Source organism: Antennarius striatus, chromosome 18 (genome assembly GCF_040054535.1).
Source record: "Antennarius striatus isolate MH-2024 chromosome 18, ASM4005453v1, whole genome shotgun sequence".
NCBI lineage: Eukaryota > Metazoa > Chordata > Actinopteri > Lophiiformes > Antennariidae > Antennarius > Antennarius striatus.
Window position 1 is genome coordinate 4256828 of NC_090793.1, and position 19409 is coordinate 4276236.

General features: G+C 40.5%; 1 protein-coding gene across 3 annotated transcripts in view; it reads left to right on the forward strand.

Moving 5' to 3' along the window:
* Positions 1-19409, forward strand: part of LOC137611807 (guanine nucleotide-binding protein G(olf) subunit alpha) — a 74472-nt gene that overhangs the window by 16238 nt on the left and 38825 nt on the right. For 2 of the 3 annotated variants that reach the window (XM_068339902.1, XM_068339903.1), the window contains exon 5: positions 15686-15783. In XM_068339902.1, the coding sequence (XP_068196003.1) occupies positions 15686-15783 (98 nt within the window). Of the gene's footprint in view, positions 1-15685; positions 15784-16303; positions 16667-19409 lie in introns of those variants that run through there. The other variant, XM_068339904.1, reaches the window with a different exon arrangement.

Here is a 19409-nt window from a genome sequence, read left to right on the forward strand (position 1 = left end):
TAAAAACGCTGACGACTTGCCTGCGACGAAAACCGCTGTGACGTCATATTAATGGGCCCGTGTGTTGTGACAACAAAACACGGAGGATTCCTATTGGATAAAATTTGATTCAATACTGCCACCACATGGTTTGGCAGGCTTATAGCCGTCTTCGAAACGCACTGCTGCGTTTACTTGTGGACGGAGATTTTTTTGAAAACGCAGTCGTGTGGACGCGAATAGTTTTTGATGCGTTTTTAAAAAGTTCAGTTTTAAAAAATATCCGTCATCGTGTGTAGTGCTATCAGGATGATGTCCAATGCAGCAGTGAAGTAACAATAAGTCACCAGTTGCTACCACTGTGAAAGTCACTGTGAAAGTTTTACCTTGACACTTTTGGAGAGATGATGTTGTGATGAACGAATCACAATCCGGTTACTGTGGGCAAATAAGATGGTCAGCACACTTCAGTTGCTTTTTACTAGTTGTGATAAATTAGTTTTTGACCGCCTACATTTTCATGATTGACTTAACTGTGTGATGTGAATCGTCCTAGTACAACAGTGAATACAAACAGAGATTATTTTTTACAAACACTGATCTGCAAACAGTTGTTTTCATTATTTCTGTAACATGACAGAAATGGTTCTATCATGAGAAGCAGATCCCATATTACCATTCAGATGAGTGCTGCAAGACACTGTAAAAAGCAGACATTGAAATATTCTTATTTTCTGCAATATACCATGTTTCTGTGTGAAATAATACAAGATTTTTCAACAAATTATGCTATACTCTAGTATTTTGAAAGAGTGAATTGTTCCATAACTTTCTTGTTTCAGGTTTGACAATTTTTAATGAAGAGGGCTGCAAGTCATGTGTGATAATGAAATGACAGTGGCTCAGTCAGACAATACAAATCAGCAGTAGCAAGATGTGAGGAAATATGCAATATGTTGCTAAATAACAGCACTTAAATAACAAGTTCTTTGCATTTCCAATCAGAAAATTAAATCAATTAATCACAGCAGACTAAGTAGGTAATTTTGTTAGGTAGTGTTTGTCATTAATATACAGTATTAATTTTTTTGTAAAATCTTCTAATGTTAACTTGGCATAACAGTTGTCCATCCAAAACAAAGCTCAGATACGATTGATCATCTCTGGAAATGAAAGTAAGTGCTATTTTGGTTGGTTAGGATTACCACTCAACTGTATCTCTATTCTGAAATGAAAAAATCAAAAATTAAAATTAGTCCTATCTCTTCTTATTGTGTCACATAGATTTCTATCACAAAAGTCTGCATATAGTCCTGTCTGTTTGATGCAAACTGTTTAAATGCAACAACAAGGGTTGGCCATAGGCTCTAATATACAGTAGTTTGTTCTTGTGTTTTGGGCCTTTCCCTCTGGGTATTTATTATATTCAGTTGTGGGAGGTGAGCCTCATGTAATGTTCAGCTGAGACTGAACTGATCAGTCTCAGCAGTCCGTTTTTAGTCTATTTGAATACTTAAGTTTCGTGATGTGAAGCAACCAGTCTTAGATCCATGTAATGAAAGCTGAAGTATCTCAACAGCTGCTCCCTCTCTCCTGTGCTATTCACGTCTTTTTTAAGCTAAATCTGTCTGTGTTCTTTCACTGGGTTGGCCCATGAAAGTGAGGTCTCACTGTGAGGTCTTCAAATATAATGTGCATGCTGATGATTGTTTACTGAAAAGTCAGCTGGTTGTCTGTCTCTATGTATGAATGGATTCAAAGTTAGTGGTTGTTGCTGGACCTTTTCCTCTTAGGCCAAAAGTCTTGCAGGGACTTTTGGCCTAAGAGGAAAAGGTCCACAACTTTGTTTTGCTCAGCTATATGAGATTTATGGCATTTTGTTCTGTGTCAGCCTGACCTGTATGATTCAAGTCAAATATTACATTCATTCATTCATCTCCCCCGAACCGCTTTATCCGCCGTATCGGGCCACGGGGAGCTGGAGCCTATCCCAGCTGACTGGGGACGCGAGGCGGGGCAAACTTCGGGCACAAAGTCAGTGAGTCAACCACACAGGGACAGACCACCATTCACGCTCACATTTACACACTATAGGCAATTTGGAATGGCCAATTAACCTGAAGTGCATGTTTTTTGGAAGTGGGAGGAAGCCGGAGAACCTGGAACCCAGAACCCACGCAGACACGGGGAGAACATGCAAACTCCACAAAGAGCGGGACTCGAACCCAGAACTGCCTTGCAGTGCGACGACAGCGCTAACCACTGCGCCACCGTGCCACCCCAAATATTACATCTCACTCACAAGTTGATTAACAATGAAACTAAGGCTGAGATTAGAATGAGTCCAGACAGAGTCCGTAAGAGAACCATCTTTCCATGCCTAGTGATGAAGGGGGGAGTCAAATTGGACTGGGAAGAACAGGAGAAAGAGTTAAAAAAAGCTTGTGTTAAAGTGAGTTCCCTCCTTGTCTTTTTCTGTGTTATCAGTTCCTCTTTAGGGCACTGCAGTACACACTGCATTTATTCAAAGGCTGAGTGTCACACGCCTCTGTGGAAAAGAGCCCTGAGGATGACAGGCTGCTTTTTTCCCTCTTATTTGTCTCTTCCACCCTAAACTCTCTACCCTTTGCCCCCCCCCCCCCATGCAATTCAAATGCATGCTAGATGTATCAGGTGCATCTTTGTAGTTGTCGAGCCCCTCATAGTCTGCTGGTGTAAAAAAGTAGGCAAGATCTCCTAAAAAATCATAACCCCCTGAATCTCATTGACTTGAATTCTGTTGGGTGTTGACATTTGACTACAACACAAGTCAAAGCAAATACAGACAAGGAAGCAAATATGGCCCTTTTTTGTCAATCAAGTATTTGGTTTAGCAGGTAAAGCCCCAGTCACAGAGAAAGGCCCAACCCATAGTTTTTAGAATTACAATATATCATCTATCTATCTATCTATCTATCTATCTATCTATCTATCTATCTATCTATCTATCTATCTATCTATCTATCTATCTATCTATCTATCTATCTATCTATCTATCTATCTATCTATCTATCTATCTATCTATCTATCTATCTAGCTATCTATCTATCTATCTATATACAGTGATACCTCTACTTACAAATGTTTACTTATGAAATTTTCTACTTACGAAATTTCTCAGCAGGAAAATATTACCTCTACTTTCGAAAGAAATTTTGACTTACGTAATGTAAAAACACAGTATCGGCTGATAGTGGAATCTCCCACAGGTTCCTGAATGCAACATTCTCATAGCTGCTCTGCCATTGGCTATTACCTATTACGTGTCTTCCTGGCATCCCATTGGCTAAGAGGGATGCCACTCCACCTCTGTGTGGAGCTAGATCGGTGCTTATGGAGTGCTTCGGCATTCGGCCCTCGACCCATGAGGTGTTCTGATAGTTTGGCGCAAATATAATAACTTTTTGAGTACGTATTCGCTAAGGACCCCAAGAAAGTGACAGAGAAAAGAGGAAAAGAAAAGACGAAGAAATTATTTTTTTTGTCCATACAAACAAAGCAAGAGATAATAGGAAAGCATGAAAAAAGTATGCGTTTGGTCGATCTCGCCAAAGAATATGGCCGTAATGCATCTACAGTCGCCACTTTATTAAAACAAAAGGAAGTTCAAGGAGTTTAAGGCATTGTGTGGGTGGTTGGAGAAGTTCAAAAGGAGGACTGGAATTAACTCTGTTGTTCGGCATCATGAGATAGGAGTGCATGAACCAAAGACAGCAAAAAAACAATGAGGACAGCTGTTAAAAGGTAAATGACCGTCATTATTGTTCTTTACTCTATTCTTTGTTTTTTACTGTATGCACAACTCTCATTTATGGTGTAATAATCTAATCGTAACATGTATTTGTTACATGTTTTGATGCATTTTTATGCTTTGTAAAACATTTATGTTGGAATTTTTGTGGGTTTGGAACGGATTAGGGCATTTCTACATACGTAATTTCTTCCGGAACTTATAATTTCATAAGTAGAGGTACCACTGTGTGTGTGTGTGTGTGTGTGTGTGTGTGTATAGGATATACATATATATATATATATATAAAATATATAATATCAAGGTTCTCTCCGGGTTCTCCGGCTTCCTCCCACCTACAAAAGCATGCGCTTCAGGTTGATTGGCTGTTCCAAATTTCCCGTAGGAATGAGTGTGTGTGTGCATGGTTGTATGTCTTTATGTGTGGCTCCGCGGTGCACTGGCGTCGTGCCCGGACTGTCCCCCGCCTCACGCCCTATGCCGCCGGGATAGGCTGCGGCTCCCTGTGACCCGCTGCGGCGGATACAGCGGTGGTAATCTGAAGATATACTGTATATATTGTTGATGTGTCTCTGGGAGATCTCTGCATAATGGATTTTCTCTACACTCAAGTTGATCATCAGATTTGCATAAAGGAGATCTCCTGGAACATGTGATAATTTATCAGGCTTCTTCCCTCTCTATTTTGGTTTGGCACTATTGTCACCTTTTATTCACTCAAGGAATGGAGTGTAAGGAGTCATGCGATCGTTCCAGGATAGCAGAGGAGCCCGTCTGAAAGATGTGCACAGGCAGTAATGGGCCATATTAGCCCTACCAGCTTTGCTTGGGTCATACAATGTCTCATAAATGTTTACAAAGTCACTGATGCTTCCAGTGAAACTATGGATTGTTCTATAGCATAGTGCCCATGAATGGATTTTGCACAGATGGAGTATTAGTGGTAGGTTATTATTTATCTCAACGAGGTTGATAACGCAATTGGTTTGTTTGCTTGTTGTATTTCTTGTTGTCAGATCACTCAAAATGTTAGTTTATTTATTGATTGAATGATTGATTGGAGTGGTAGTTTGTGGTCTCAGGAACAATCCATCAGATATGGATATTTCTGGGTCACCATCTGGATCTAGAATCCAAGGTTTGGGCAGTCAGAAGATTTTTGCTTTTTAAGTTGCGGATAGCAACTTAAGAAGCACATGACAATATGGTTGTCATGTGCTTGGACACATGACAACCATATTTGATCAGTAACACTTCAAAGTATGAGAACTACCAAACTATAAATTAATCCAATATGATTTCATTTCATCAGGGTGGGTTTCCGTAGTTCAGATGTCAAAGTATCCTATTTCATCTCAGTGTGTTAACATGATAGAAAAACTGAGTTGCCTTGGTGTAAGTGCTGCAGTCTGAGTGCTGCTTAGTTCAAAAGTTATAATGAAACATTTCTGATATCCCGTTGTGCTATCTGAATTTTATAACAATTAATTAAACCAATGGTATCATATTTTCCTACTTAGATTTGAGAAGAGAACTTGTGACTGGCAAGTCATGCGTTTATAATCAGGAAGTGTTGGATAAACTGCTGTTGAGGACGAGAATTCCAAGTGTCTCCCTCTGAAACTGCAAAGATGTGTTTAAAGCAAAATGTATTTTTTCATCAATAGAACCACAGTCATCCAAAAACTCCAAATATTAGACAGTTACCCCTTCGATATGTTGCATTGAAATATTTCATATGGTTAATGTGGAATTGAAAAAGATAATGTATTCCTACCAGAAAACAGATTCATATCAAAGCATAACCTTGTTTCAGTTAATCAGGTAGTTTTTAAAAAGCTAAATAATAAAAATAAAATGAACAAGAGTGTATGACCAACCTAATAATCCACCTTTAATAGTCCACACAATGGGGAAATTATGTTTTCCTCTCCAGTTTTTTGTACATGCATATATATATGTGTTAGTCAGCACACACACACAAACATTGTATACAGGCCCCTGAACACAACACACACTAGGGGCCTGTAGGCATGCAGTTAATGACGAGGACAGGGAGGTGGAGGGACGGGTCGCAGCTTCGGGGGTGCGCCCCAATGAGCAGCTTGTGGGGGGGGACGGCGCCTTGCTCAAGGGCGCCTCGGCAGTGGCTGGGAGGTGAGCTGACACCTCCAACTGTCAGCTCACACTCCGAAGATGTCTGGCTGGAGCGGGAATCGAACCGCCGATGGCTGGGCGCTGTCTGGTTCCAAGACGTCCGCTCTACCGCTGAGCCACTGCCGCCCCCCATACAGTCAAACCTCGGTTTTCGAACGCTTCTGTTCTCGACCAAATCGGTTTTCGAACAGAAAATCAGAGAATTTTACGTCTCTTAACTTGACCAAAATTCGGCTCTCGACCAAACCTAAAGAAGCCGAGCGTACCTGAACGTGACTCACTCGGGAGCCAAGCAAACTGCCCAGGATGCTTCCTCCGTAGCGCATTCGTGTTCAAAGTTCGATAGGATATCTTTTATTAAAATAAAACACAAGCATCTATTTCTACCTTTTTTTATTTATGTTAAACAGTATACAGTGCAGTTTATGGTGTAAAATAGTAAAAAGACTTTTTAGACGGATTAAAATTATTTACATTAATTATAATGGGAAAAAATAGTTTCGGATTTCGAACAACTCGCTTTTCGAGCAGCCTTCTGGAACGGATTATGTTCGAAAACCGAGGGTTGACTGTAATAGTGACGATGAAAAAAGAAAACTTACAAGTTATTAAAATGAAATTTATTAGGGGAGATAAAACTGGATTAATGTTTTCTCTTGTGGTTCTGTTTAATAACTGAGTTTTGAGTATGTCTCAATGAGAGATTTTTGCGCAGGGGGGTTAAATACAGCATTACAGTAATTGAGTTGTCCTGAATTAATTGATTTTGTAAACATTTGATTGTAATTAGATAGGGGGCTGCACTAGCTCAGCCTGCTATGTCTTGGACTGTGGAGGGTGGCTGGCTCACGACCTGCGTGGACCAAAAACTTGGGGTGTGACCTTGCAGTGGAGAGGTGCCAGTTCGTCATTTGAGCACTATAGAGGCGCCTTTGAGCAAGACACTATCCCCCTAAAAGTTGCTCATTGGCTGCCCACCGCTCTACCTATGTGCCTACTTGCAAGCTCCTTGTGTGTGCCTGTTCCAGGGCTTGTAACATGTATATACATGTGTGTGACAAATTGTCTCTTAGTGGAATAAATAATTTCCCCAAATTGATTCTGATTGGGGTGGCACGGTGGCACAGTGGGTAGCGCTGTCACCACACAACAAGGCAGTTCCAGGTTCGCGTCCCACTCTGCGAGGAGTTTGCATGTTCTCCCAGAGTCTGCATGGGTTCTCTCTGGGTTCTCTGGCTTCAGGTTAATTGGCCGGTCCCAAATAGTCTGTGTGAGTCTGTGCATGCGCATTTGTCTTTCTTCACGTGGCTCCACGTTGCACTGGTATCACGCCCTGAGTTTTCCCCCGCCTCACGTCCCCGGTCAGCTGGGATAGGCTCCAGCGACCTGCGACGTCGGATGAAGCAGTTGTGACGATGAATGAATGAATGATTCTTCTTGTTTTTCTTGTTCCATAAGAAGCCTTTAACAAAAAAGGTTGGGGATCTCCAATGGAGGATTTTGCAAAGCGCCGTGGCCGTCAACAGTTTTATTTCAAGTTTGAATCCAAATATGTCAGAATACTGTCCGTTGTGTTCTCACAGAGAAACAGTTTCTCACTGCTTCATGCAGTCAGAGACTCGACAATCTGTTCCTGCTTTTAGAGAAAATTTTTCTCTCATTGCTCACGCTTCTTCTGTTGCAGTAAGTGTTTCCATCATTTCCTGATGTGTTTGTTTGACTGCGGCATCTTGGTTCACTTTTGTCGCATAATCACTTTTAATATCTTGTGTCATTTTAGAACTGTAGAGAAAGCTAGTTGTTTCATTCCAGCTTAAAACTTGATAGCGAAAGCTTTCACGTGTTTCGGCTAACCTTTTATGAGTTGTTTATTATTAGGGTAATCTGCCGTAGTTCAGAGCTATCTTAGCTTAGCTTAGCTTAGCTGCTAACCATGGCTACACTTCCTTCTCTCCACTCTCCTCCCTCTACCTTCTATGCTGCTCAGTCTGTCTGATGTTTAGTTTTCCCCCCGCTTCCTTCAACAAAATGGGCATCTGTACCAAGTGTTGTGCTTTTTCTCTGACGGAAGCAAGGCTTAGTCAATTGGAGGTATTGGTCCGCTCCATGACCGAAAATATAGCTGTGCCATCTAATTTTAAAATTTTTTTAATTTAATATACTGTTTTGATCCCCGAAGGGAAATTAGCCAGGTAGCTATAGCCGGAGCTCCCAAGCAGGAGCAGTGGGTGACTGTTCGAAGGAAACATAGTGGCAGTCGAAAGCCTTGGGTTCAGCAATCCCCACAAACACTTAATGTATCCAACAGCTTTCCCCCCGCTCAGTGACACACCCGCTGAGAAAGAAACTCCGGTAATTGGCAGCTCTGGTATATTAAACTACCGACACCAGAGACCATAGTCAAATGTATTCCAGGAGCCAGAGTGGGCAACATTGAGTCATTTCTAAAACTGCTGGCTAATAATAAACGTAAATATAGTAAGATTGTAATTCATGTTGGCGGTATTGACACCTGGTTACGCCAATCGGAGGTCACACCAGTCGGTGTGTCGCTTTGCTAAATCAGTGTCGGACTTCGAAGTGTTCTCTTGCACCCTTCCCAATCTGACTAGTGATGACATGTTCAGCCGCATGTCTTCACTCAACCGCTGGCTGTCTAGGTGGTGTCCTACTAATGACTTACAGTTTTTTGATAATTGGGGGACTTTTTGGGGAAAACCTGGTCTCATTTGGAGAGACGGCATACATCCAAGTTAGAATGGTGCTACTCCTATCCAAAAATTTGACCACCTTTATTTTCAACCCAAAACCCTGACCCAGAGTTGAGAACAGAATGCAGTCTCAGTCTTAAACAGGTCTCTGCACTCCTAGAACGGTCACCCACTGTACAGTTACCCACTAAACTCCACTTCCTGTACTGTCACCTACTGTGCACATTATTGAGACTGTGTCTGTCCCAGATCGTTTAAAGTTAATTCATGTAAAATTAATTAATTTCAAGTCCAGAGGAAAGCAACTGGACATCAAAATTTCCTAAAAATCAAAACCAAGACTCCCAACAGCTCCAGAATACAAGAAAATAAAATGTGGTCTCCTGAATATTAGATCTTCTTCAAAAGCTGTTTTAATCAATGACGTGTCTGATTATCATATAGATTTATTCTGTTTAACCGAAGCCTGGCTAAGTGAGGATGAGTATTTTTCCCTAAACAAAGTTACTTCTCCTAGTCACCTAAATTATCAGATCCCTTGAGTCTCAGGCAGAGGTGGAGGAGTTGCATCTATTTTTAATTCCTCGCTACAATTGAGCCCTAAGTCAAAGATTATCTTTAATTCATTTGAAACACTTAGTCTGAGCCTATCAAACCCAATCCAGAAACTACTTCAGCCTCTATTCTTTGTCATAATTTATCGTCCTCCTGGTCCATAAAGTGACTTTCTATCTGAATTACTTCTTAACTAGTTTAATTCTTAAAACTGATAAGGTCATTTCAATATTGATTTCAATATTCACGTGGACGATAGTAATGATAGCCTCAGTAGCGCATTCATGTCCTTACTAGACTCCATGTCGTTACTAGACTACCTCAAGAAAGTAAAATAAACTTTTCTTAAACTAAATTTGTGCATCCCAACATAACATTTATGCATCCCAAAAGTAATAACATTATACGGTAGAAGCGTACAGAAGGATTGAGTTTTGGCAATTGTACAATATAAAAACTAGACTAACTGTTAATTAAATTGTTTTTATTAATAACATAACTGTTTAAGTAAAAAGAAAAAAAGAGTAAAAAATATTATAGCCTGGTAGTCATTTTGCTTTTCACTCAACAGTTACCTTTGCCTACAGTATTCTCCTGTGAACACAGCACCAAGCTGACCTCCACATACATTATTTTCTTCATTAACTTTTGATTGTTTTTTATGCAAGGAAGCACTCATTGTCACTTCTCCAACTATTGCATCTTTTTCGTAGGCATGGTGATAATCAATCAATCAACCTTTATTTGTACAGCGCTTAACCACATCAGCAGACGTTTCAAAGCGCTTTAACAGACAGAGAAACTCAACAGGACTCTCCAAGCATAAGCAGCAGCTTATACTTGCTCTGGAGCGTGTCAATAACTCCTCGCTCTCATTGCAGCGTGTAAAACAATTTTAATAAGACAGAATCACACAGGTGAGTCTTCTCGCGCAGGATCAAAACATAATGGCAATTTCGGGGTCCGAAATTTAAGTGGAGAAATGGAAAAATTGTAAATATTTTTGTTGAAACAAAGTGCATTTAAAGCTTGCATCCCAGGGACGCTCACAGTCTGACGATTGTGCGTCTCTGTAAAAATGTGCGTCAAAGAAGCAAAGACACACGCAAACGAGAACACTAAGACTCCATAGGCTTTAGTCTGTGTGTATAGGAATCTACTGACCAGTTTAAGCATATTCTAGACTTAGTCATGATTTATGGAATTGAAATTGAAGAGTTACTAGTCTTTATACAAAATCCTATCCTTTCTGACCACTGCCTGATAGCTTTTGACATTTGGCTATTGTGTAATTACCTCCCTGCAAAAAAGTTTATACTAGAAATTTATCAGATCATGTTATTTCTAAATTCAGGGAAGAAATCCCACGTATGCTTAATTTAATCCCGCAGTTGAACTACACAGCGGGTCATTTCCCGAACTCAGTTAAAGTTAGTCCATCTCAAATTAATGAGTTTGTCAACAATACAGCAAACTCTGCGAAAAACCTTAGATTTATTGCTCCACTAAAAAATAAGACTATAAAACAGGGGATGCGAGCTTCCTGGTTTAATTCTCATACCCACCAATTAAAGCAGCATTCCCGAAAATTTGAGAGAAAATGGCGTACTAGTACACTACGAGAACACCGCTCTGCATGGCAAGCTGGTTTACATAATTACAGAAAGGCACTTTGTTTCGCTAGAGCAGCCTGTTATTCATCATTATTCAAGGACAATAAAAACAATCACAGATTATTGTTCAGTACTGTATCCAGACTGACAAAGAACCACAGTGCAAATGAGCCTAGTATTCCATCAAATCTCCAGAATGATTTTATGAATTTCTTCAATAGTAAGATCCTGCTCATCAGAGACTAAATTAATGGCATCCTGTTTTCCACCAACTCTAGTCCCTTTTTAGACCCCTTAGATCTGGAAAAGACACATCTGACTCCTGAACCTTTTGGTTCTACAAATGTCTTTTCTCCAGTACAGATCAGTCAGCTGATTAAAATAGTCTCCTCAGCTAAACCATCCTCCTGTCTGTTAGATATATTTCCAACAAAACTCATCAAAGAAGCCTTACCTTTACTTAACAACCACTTCCTTAATATAATTAACCTGTCATTATCAACAGGATATGTTCCACAGTCCTTTAAAGTAGCTGTAATCAAGCCACTTTTATAAAAACCTAACCTGGACCCTGCTGTTCTAAATAATTATTGATCATATCAAATCTCCGGTTTTTATCTAAGATCTTGAAGAAAATGGTAGCTAATCAGTTATGTGATTTTCTGAAATCCAACAGTTTATTTGAGAATTTCCAGTCAGGTTACAATTATGTACGGAGTTCCTCAAGGCTCAGTTCTTGGTCCAATATTGTTTATCTTATACATGCTACCTCTAGGTAATTTGATAAGGAAACACTACATCAACTTCCATTGTTATGCCGACGATATGCAATTGTATCTCTCGATTAAACCTGATGAAGTCAATCAGTTGGGCAAATTACAGGTGTGTATCAAAGAGATGAAAGATTTTATAACCAATAACTTTTTGCATCTAAATTCTGGTAAAACTGAGGTCATTGTGCTCAGCCCAAATACCGATAGATAGATAGATAGATAGATAGATAGATAGATAGATAGATAGATAGATAGATAGATAGATAGATAGATAGATAGATAGATAGATAGATACTTTATTAATCCCGGACGAAAGTGTATATATCCACTGCTCAGGCATTACATAACAAATAATACTGGATAAACACCAGGACAACAACAAACACTGACATCACAGGACATACCACAAGACATACACTACACTGACAGACAGACACATACAGCACTAGCAGGACTTATATACTAAACTATAATTAAAATATAAACAGTAAAAAATAAAAATATAAACAGTATAAAATTTAAAAAATATTACAGTATTAAAATATAAACAGTATAAAATTAAATTAAAATTAAATTTAATTAAAATCCATTCAACCCCGTGCTGACCTCGCCACCTCCCCCCCGCTCCTCCTGAGAGAGTCATTGTACCCCCTGATGGCACGGGGCACGAAGGAGGACCTCAGCCTCTCTGTGGAGGCGCTGTGTGACAGCAGTCTGCCGCTGAAGGTGCTTCTCTGCTGGGAGAAGGTGGTGTGTAGGGGGTGCCTGGTGTTGTTCATGATAGCCTTAACTTTAGACATGGTCCTGCTCTCCAGAAGCATATCCACAGAGTCCAGGCCCAGCCCGACCACTGAGCCCGCTCTGCGGATGAGTCTGTTCAGACGGTCCATATCTCTTTTCCTGGCCCCCCCACCCCAACACACAATAGCGTATGACAGCACACTGGAGACTACGGACTGATAGAACATGAGAAGGTCCTTAGGACAGATGTCTAAGGAGGCCAGCCTCCTTAGGAAGTACATCCTGCTCTGCCCCTTCTTGTACACACAGTTCGAGTTGAGTGACCAGTCCAGTCTGCTGTCTAGCTGCAGGGATGTTAGGGATGTAGTGCCTTGGAGGGCATCACTTTTGAGGCCAAAACCACTACGAGGAACCTAGGTGTCATCTTTGATCAGATCTGTCTTTTAACCCACAGATAAAATAGGTTCTAGAACGGCCTTTTTCCATTTCCGAAACATTGCTAAAATCAGGCATATTTTAAAACGGAATGATGCGGAGAAATTTATTCATGCTTTTATCACTTTCAGACTAAATTACTGTAACTCACTTTTTTCAGGCTGCCCCAAAAACTCACTAAAGACACTTCAACTAATCCAGAATGCTGCTGCCCGTGTTCTGATCAGGACCAGTACCCTAGAGTCTAGGGCCTAGACCATATTTCTCCTGTGTTGTCTTCTCTGCACTGACTTCCTTTGAAAACGAGGATAGATTTTAAAATACTCCTCCTCACTTACAGAGCCCTTCATGGCCAGACACCTACCTATCTGAAGGAACATTTAGTTCAACATAATCCATGTAGAGCAGCGGTCCTCAACGTTTTTTGCGGCACGGACCGGTTTCATCTAAGACAATATTTTCACGGACCGGCCTTCATTGCTCGATTATCGTTAATGACACCAGGACAGCTGTAGTCTAATAATAAATCATCCACAGTGGTTTGATGTAAAATGCAGACATCAACAGACAATAAACAACCTTTTTTTCATAAATTGATAATATCTCTGTAAATGAAATAATTGTAAGAACTAATTGTATATTAAAAACTCCATTTAAGTGACTGCACTGATGGGGTTTATTTTGAAATATAGCGACTTACAATCAGCGCATCCAACATAGTGGAAATACTGATCATTTCCAATAGAAGGGTGAACAAGTCAATATTATAATTACAATAATGAGAATTATTAGATGGGGACCACTGATCTAACGAGGGGGTAACGAGAGACAATGACACCTGAAGTGTGTTCCAGACGTCAAGTCTACTCCGCAGTTTGGTTTTCTTTGCGGTCACTGCAGAAAATCCCACTTCACAAAGACAGGGGGTTGGAAATGGAAGCAGGGTTTGTGATACATTTTGGGCGACCCCAGGATAATCTGCCTTGACTTTATTCCTGTACACTGGTGCATTTGTGGGTGCTTAATTCAGGGGTAATGGCTGATAACCTGTCATGTGATCAAGACTTGTCAAGCGGGACAGACGCACGCTTTCGTCTGTACATCATTCCGCACAGAGATCCCTTTTCAAAATAAAACATCCTAAGTCTGGTAATCAATAAAAGAAAGAAAGTCAAACATTATGTGCCGCCCGGTTCCTAACGTCCCGCGACCAGGTACCGGGTTGCGACCCGGTGGTTGGGGACCACTGACGTAGATGGATGTAATAGAGAATCGGGTAATTTTTTTTAAATAAAACATCTTTCAGACTCCGAAATATATAAAATGGAGGTAATGTAAATTATTTTTTCTTTTCGTGGGGCCTGGATGTGACCATGTCTATGGTCACATCCATGGATTGGTACCGGGAGTGGGGACCACTGCCATAGATCAAAGTTACTGCTTTGATCTATGAGAGTAGGTCAAAGCACTAGCTTTGATCTTTGACCTATACAAGTAGGTCAGGGTAAAATTTTGAATTCAGGGGTGTTGTGGTATGTTGTAGTCTGTGACTGCTTTGGTTCTTGGTTGAAATGTGAGTAACTGTTTGCTTGAATCTCTTTTGGATTTTGTGTCAAGGTGACTATCTTGTATTTTGACTTTTATGAATAAATGTGATACATTATAAAAATTAAACACATAATAAAATTAAATACAAAAAAAACATGGAAAAGTGAAAATTCAAGTTTGTGTCATTTCACTCGACTTTATGTTTGTCCGCCAAACATATTGGCCTTTTTAAATCACTAGAAAACCTTACAACACAAGGCAACATCACTATTACAGTCTACACTAAAACAGTTTTTATACATTTTTTAATTTTATATACTGTAATAATCCCCAAAGGGAAAATTTGAGTTTCTGTACTGTAAATAACCGTTGTACTCCTTATAATTTAATCCCTGAGGAGGAGGAGAAGAAGAAGAAAACACTTCAGTCAGCTGTTGATGCTGACAATCGGCTGTACGGTAAAATAACGTAATGAAACTTATTTTTAGAGCAAAAGAGTAGGAGGGGGTAGTTATTGTTGGTCAGAGACAATTGTCATCAGATATTGTCAGCACTACCACTATCTAGACTAGCCTTTGCTTTATCAGCCATGATATACATTACAGAATCCAATGAAGTGATGCTTGCCACATTGGGATACTCAGAGACAAGGCAAGAACAAGATGGAGATACATGAACACAGCAGTGCAGCTTAATGGGGGGTCTCGGCAGAAAGGGGAACTGCAATAGTTGGATATGGCGTCGCGCAGTTGTTTATATCTCATAAGTCAAATGTTCGTATCTTGAGGACTGCCTGTACTTGCTCTGATACTCTTGTAAGCATTCAGATATGTTTCACGTTGTGACCTGTCATTATACTCTTATGGAATAATGAGAAAGATATGATAAGTTATAAATGATCCTCGTTTTCTGAGAAAAAGTATGAATGAGAAGGTATGAAAATTGGGAAGCATTGGCCAGCACAGCAGTGGTTCATTTTACGCTGCATTTAAACCCCCGAAGTAAGATTTCTGTTGTGTGCTTTCCCTGAATTAACTGATATCATCAAGACTTTAGAATGAAAGGACGTAACCTTTTAATCCACCAAATCAACCTACCCCCTTGCTTCCAAAAGCAAGGGGGTACAGTATCACAATCTAGTGAACCGTAACTCCTGCATTGTGATTTTGTCACAATGCAGGAGTTACGGTTCACGTTCATTTTATCAACTGATAATTGCCAATAATCATATCCAGATTATAGACAGGACAAACCCATTAAGACTGTAAAGAATCATTCCCTAAACATGAACAATGCAAAATACATTGCTAACACTTTCTTAGACAGATACCAGATGCAATGTTTTTGTGTCTGTTTCTTATCATTAACCATCTTTGTCCACAGGAGTTCTTTGATCATGCAAAAAAACTGTGGGACGACGAAGGAGTGAAGGCATGCTTTGAGAGGTCCAACGAGTACCAACTCATCGACTGTGCACAATAGTGAGTTCCAACATTAAAATACTTATTTATTTGGTCCTGATTTTTGTCACATATGTATGTGTGGGGAGGTTGTTCATATGTACATCTGTGATGGAGTCGGTTGTTCTTCCAGCAATAAAAGTGCAAGAAAGACTACAAGTTGGTATCACATACAGTAACTGCTCTGTCCTCTCTTGAGTGTTGTGTGTGGTTGCAGCTCTGTGTTGTGTACTGATGTCATGTCATATGTGAATATGACTTACATGTTTACTCTGGGTGTGGTACACATACATCTCCTGATGTCTGTGTGTGTGTGTGTGTGTGTGTGTGTGTGTGTGTGTGTGTGTGTGTGTGTGTGTGTGTGTGTGTGTGTGTGTGTTGTGTGTGTGTGTGTGTGTGTGTGTGTGTGTGACTGTTCATTACAGCAATGTGAAAAACCTGAATTGGCCTGTATTAAATTGTTTCATTATATTTAATTGTATCTCCCCACCTATATATTTGAATAAGCCCACTTGAAAACCTCACACTGTCACGCTTTTAGCTCCACCCAGTTCCTGTCAGTCAAGCGCCCAACCAATCACTGCACCCAACCAATCACGGCGCATCTGCCACAAGGAATCACGAACAATATGATGGAAGGCATCGGACAGCGAGGCTTTTTGTTGAGGTTACGCCTTTAGTCCACATGACAACGCAGACATCTGGGATGAAAACATTGGCCAAAGTGAAGTTTTTTGAAAATGCCGGGTATGCATTGATGTGTGGACGCTGTAACCGTAACTTTTTCTATCCAGGGGGCGTCTCCCTGCAACGAAAACCGCTCTGACATAAATGTGTGTGACCCATGTCTACATGTACACAAAGAATGGAGCAGCTAAAACCGGCTATTCTCTGACGTATAACAGCTCCACATCGAAGACATGTTGATAAACATGCTTGACAGTTGTGCATTTGTTCATCTGTTTCTTTCTTTATGAGTCATAAAGTTGATATATTTATGTATTCATTCATCAGTCATTCATTCATGTTCCTCACTGACGCCAGTTCTGGGTCAGACCGGGATGCGCTGCCTGCTGGTGGGAGAACTCTGTGATGGACTTCGTACTCCAAGGGGAACGCCATGAATTTCCACACGTCCAGGTCCCGTTCTCGGAGTTATTATGCTTATAAACGTGTTGATCAACGCATTTAAGTGGCTATGTGTGGACATGGCCTGATTCATGTCGTGGTTCGGTTTGTGCCGCACCTTTTGACAGGGATATAACGCGTTGTTTTTAAATAAAAATCAATGAGCCTCACAGCACGGCGGACCCGGGTTCGAGTCCCGGTCTGTGCGGAGTTCGCATGCTCTCTCCGTGTCTGCATGGGTTCTCTCCGGGTTCTCCGGCTTCCTCCCACCTCCAAAAGCATGCGCTTCAGGTTGATTGGCTGGTCCCAAATTGCCCGTAGGAGTGAGTGTGTGTGTGAGTGGTTGTATGTCTTTGTGTGTGGCTCCGCGGTGCACTGGCGTCGTGCCCGGAGTGTCCCCTGCCTCACGCCCTATGCCACTGGGATAGGCTCCAGCTCCCCGTGACCCGCTGCGGCGGATATAGCGGTGGTCATATGATGATGATATGACCCAAGCATAATCACTGGCTATACCTCAACGTTACAAAAGCACAATCATTGTCCGGACCCCAACCACCTTCCCCTCACTGTACATGCTTACTGTATTTTAATTTTCGTCATGTCCAAATGATCATTTTCCATACTGCCAGTATGTTTGTGTGTCTGTGTGTATACTGCATACGTGTGCACACATTTGTAGTTAAAAGTAATTTTCCTACAGGAATTATTAATAGACGTATTTGATTTTTTATTTTTCACACACACACACACACACACACACACACACACACACACACACACACACACACACTAGTATTTTAGCATCCAGTAGATGTCGTACTAGAGCAAATGAAGCCTCATGAAGCTTGGAACCGCAGTGAAACGATTGGGATGAAAAGCTTCAATGCTTCATGGGGCTTCATCTGCCCATCACTAACTGTACATGGACTTCACAGTTAACATGATTTTAGAGTGCCATAACTGCTCCAACAATTTTCATGTTTTTGAGCAGAAAGACCAAACAGAAGGAATGACACAGAAAACTGCAACGAATTCTGAGTGAAACTAGCTGGCTAGCACGAATGGTCTGTCCAGCTATGGTTTCCGTTTGGAATGGGACAATTGATGGAGTATCCAAAATGCTCCTTGGGCATCTGACAAAAATGGTCTTTAAGTAACTACATACACTTCTGTTCATGTAGTTAGCTAACAGAACTATCACTTCTCCAAAATTTCTTTCCCACTTTCTCTTTTGACAGGTGCTTTTTTTTAACGTTAACTCCTTTCCCAATCTCACAATTAGTTAGCTTTCTTTCTCCAGTTAGCCTGCTAACATTCATCTGTGGCTTTGCAATGCCTGCCCAGCGCAATCCAATATTTGCCAACACAAAGTCGTTACGTCACCACGTTGATTTTTCACTACATTGGGTGTGCTTGGTTTCTAATAACAATACATTTGTTTTCATATGTTTGGTGTGAAGTATGGTATTATTGTTTTATCATGGAATTTTCACGGGTTCCCGGTAGTGAATATATAAAGCTGTAGTCAGAGTTTTTAATTTCAGTGTAGGTGATGCTGATTATCCACTGGAGGACTTTAATAGAGTAGATTTCTGTCTCCAAAGCTGGAAAAAAGTCAATGTACAGTATGTGGGTCATGATTTGATTTTTACCCACAGTACAATGTGAGCCTTACAGTTGCACTCTTGATACTGTAGTGAGAAAATGCTGATAACGTTTGTGTGGTGTGGAAACTGCTACCTCTTTGCATGGTACCCCAGATTGGTTTGATCACTTTTACAGTACGTTGGGCCACCTTTTGTTGCTTTTACATACTGTGTCCCTCTCCTGCCTCTTAAAGGATGTTTGGATATGCAAAGTGAGTAACTGATAACAGTGTTGTCTTTCTTCTGCCACTCTGACTCACCTCTGGATTGGCATGTAAATATGTGGATGTGCATGGCACATCCACATATTTACTGTCTCAAAGGTTGACTCTCTTTATCTCTCAGGGCTGGGTCAAAGGGTCACTTAATCACTGACTGGGGGCTTTGTTAAGTTGTCAGCCAACTGAGTTTTGTTGGTTTAGTATTCGTTGGTGTAATCACAGCCAATCACTTTGCTATTTTCCAAAATGTAATCCATTTCTGGAGCATAAATTTGATTTTGGGACAAGTCCTCTCTGGTAGTTCAGCCTGAAAACAGCTACTATAGAAAGGAGAGAGATAGTCAGGTGATGGTGGAGAGTCATATGAATCTGTAAGGTGAAGCTCTTATGGTCTATTGGCTGTGCTTGTCTTTGCTACACTGAGGTAGTTTGTGTGCAGTACAACAGCACAATATGTAAAAAAAATCATCTTGTGTTTGTTTTAGTCCACATATTGTCACAAATTTCCCCACTGTGGAACAATAAATGATTATGTTATCTTATTATGTTATCTTATTCCAGTATCGCAGTGATACCACATTTTGTTATGGCAGCAAGCATTTAATATTTTTTTTCTGAGCTCTGGAAATAAAAATACATTTGCATTTTGCAA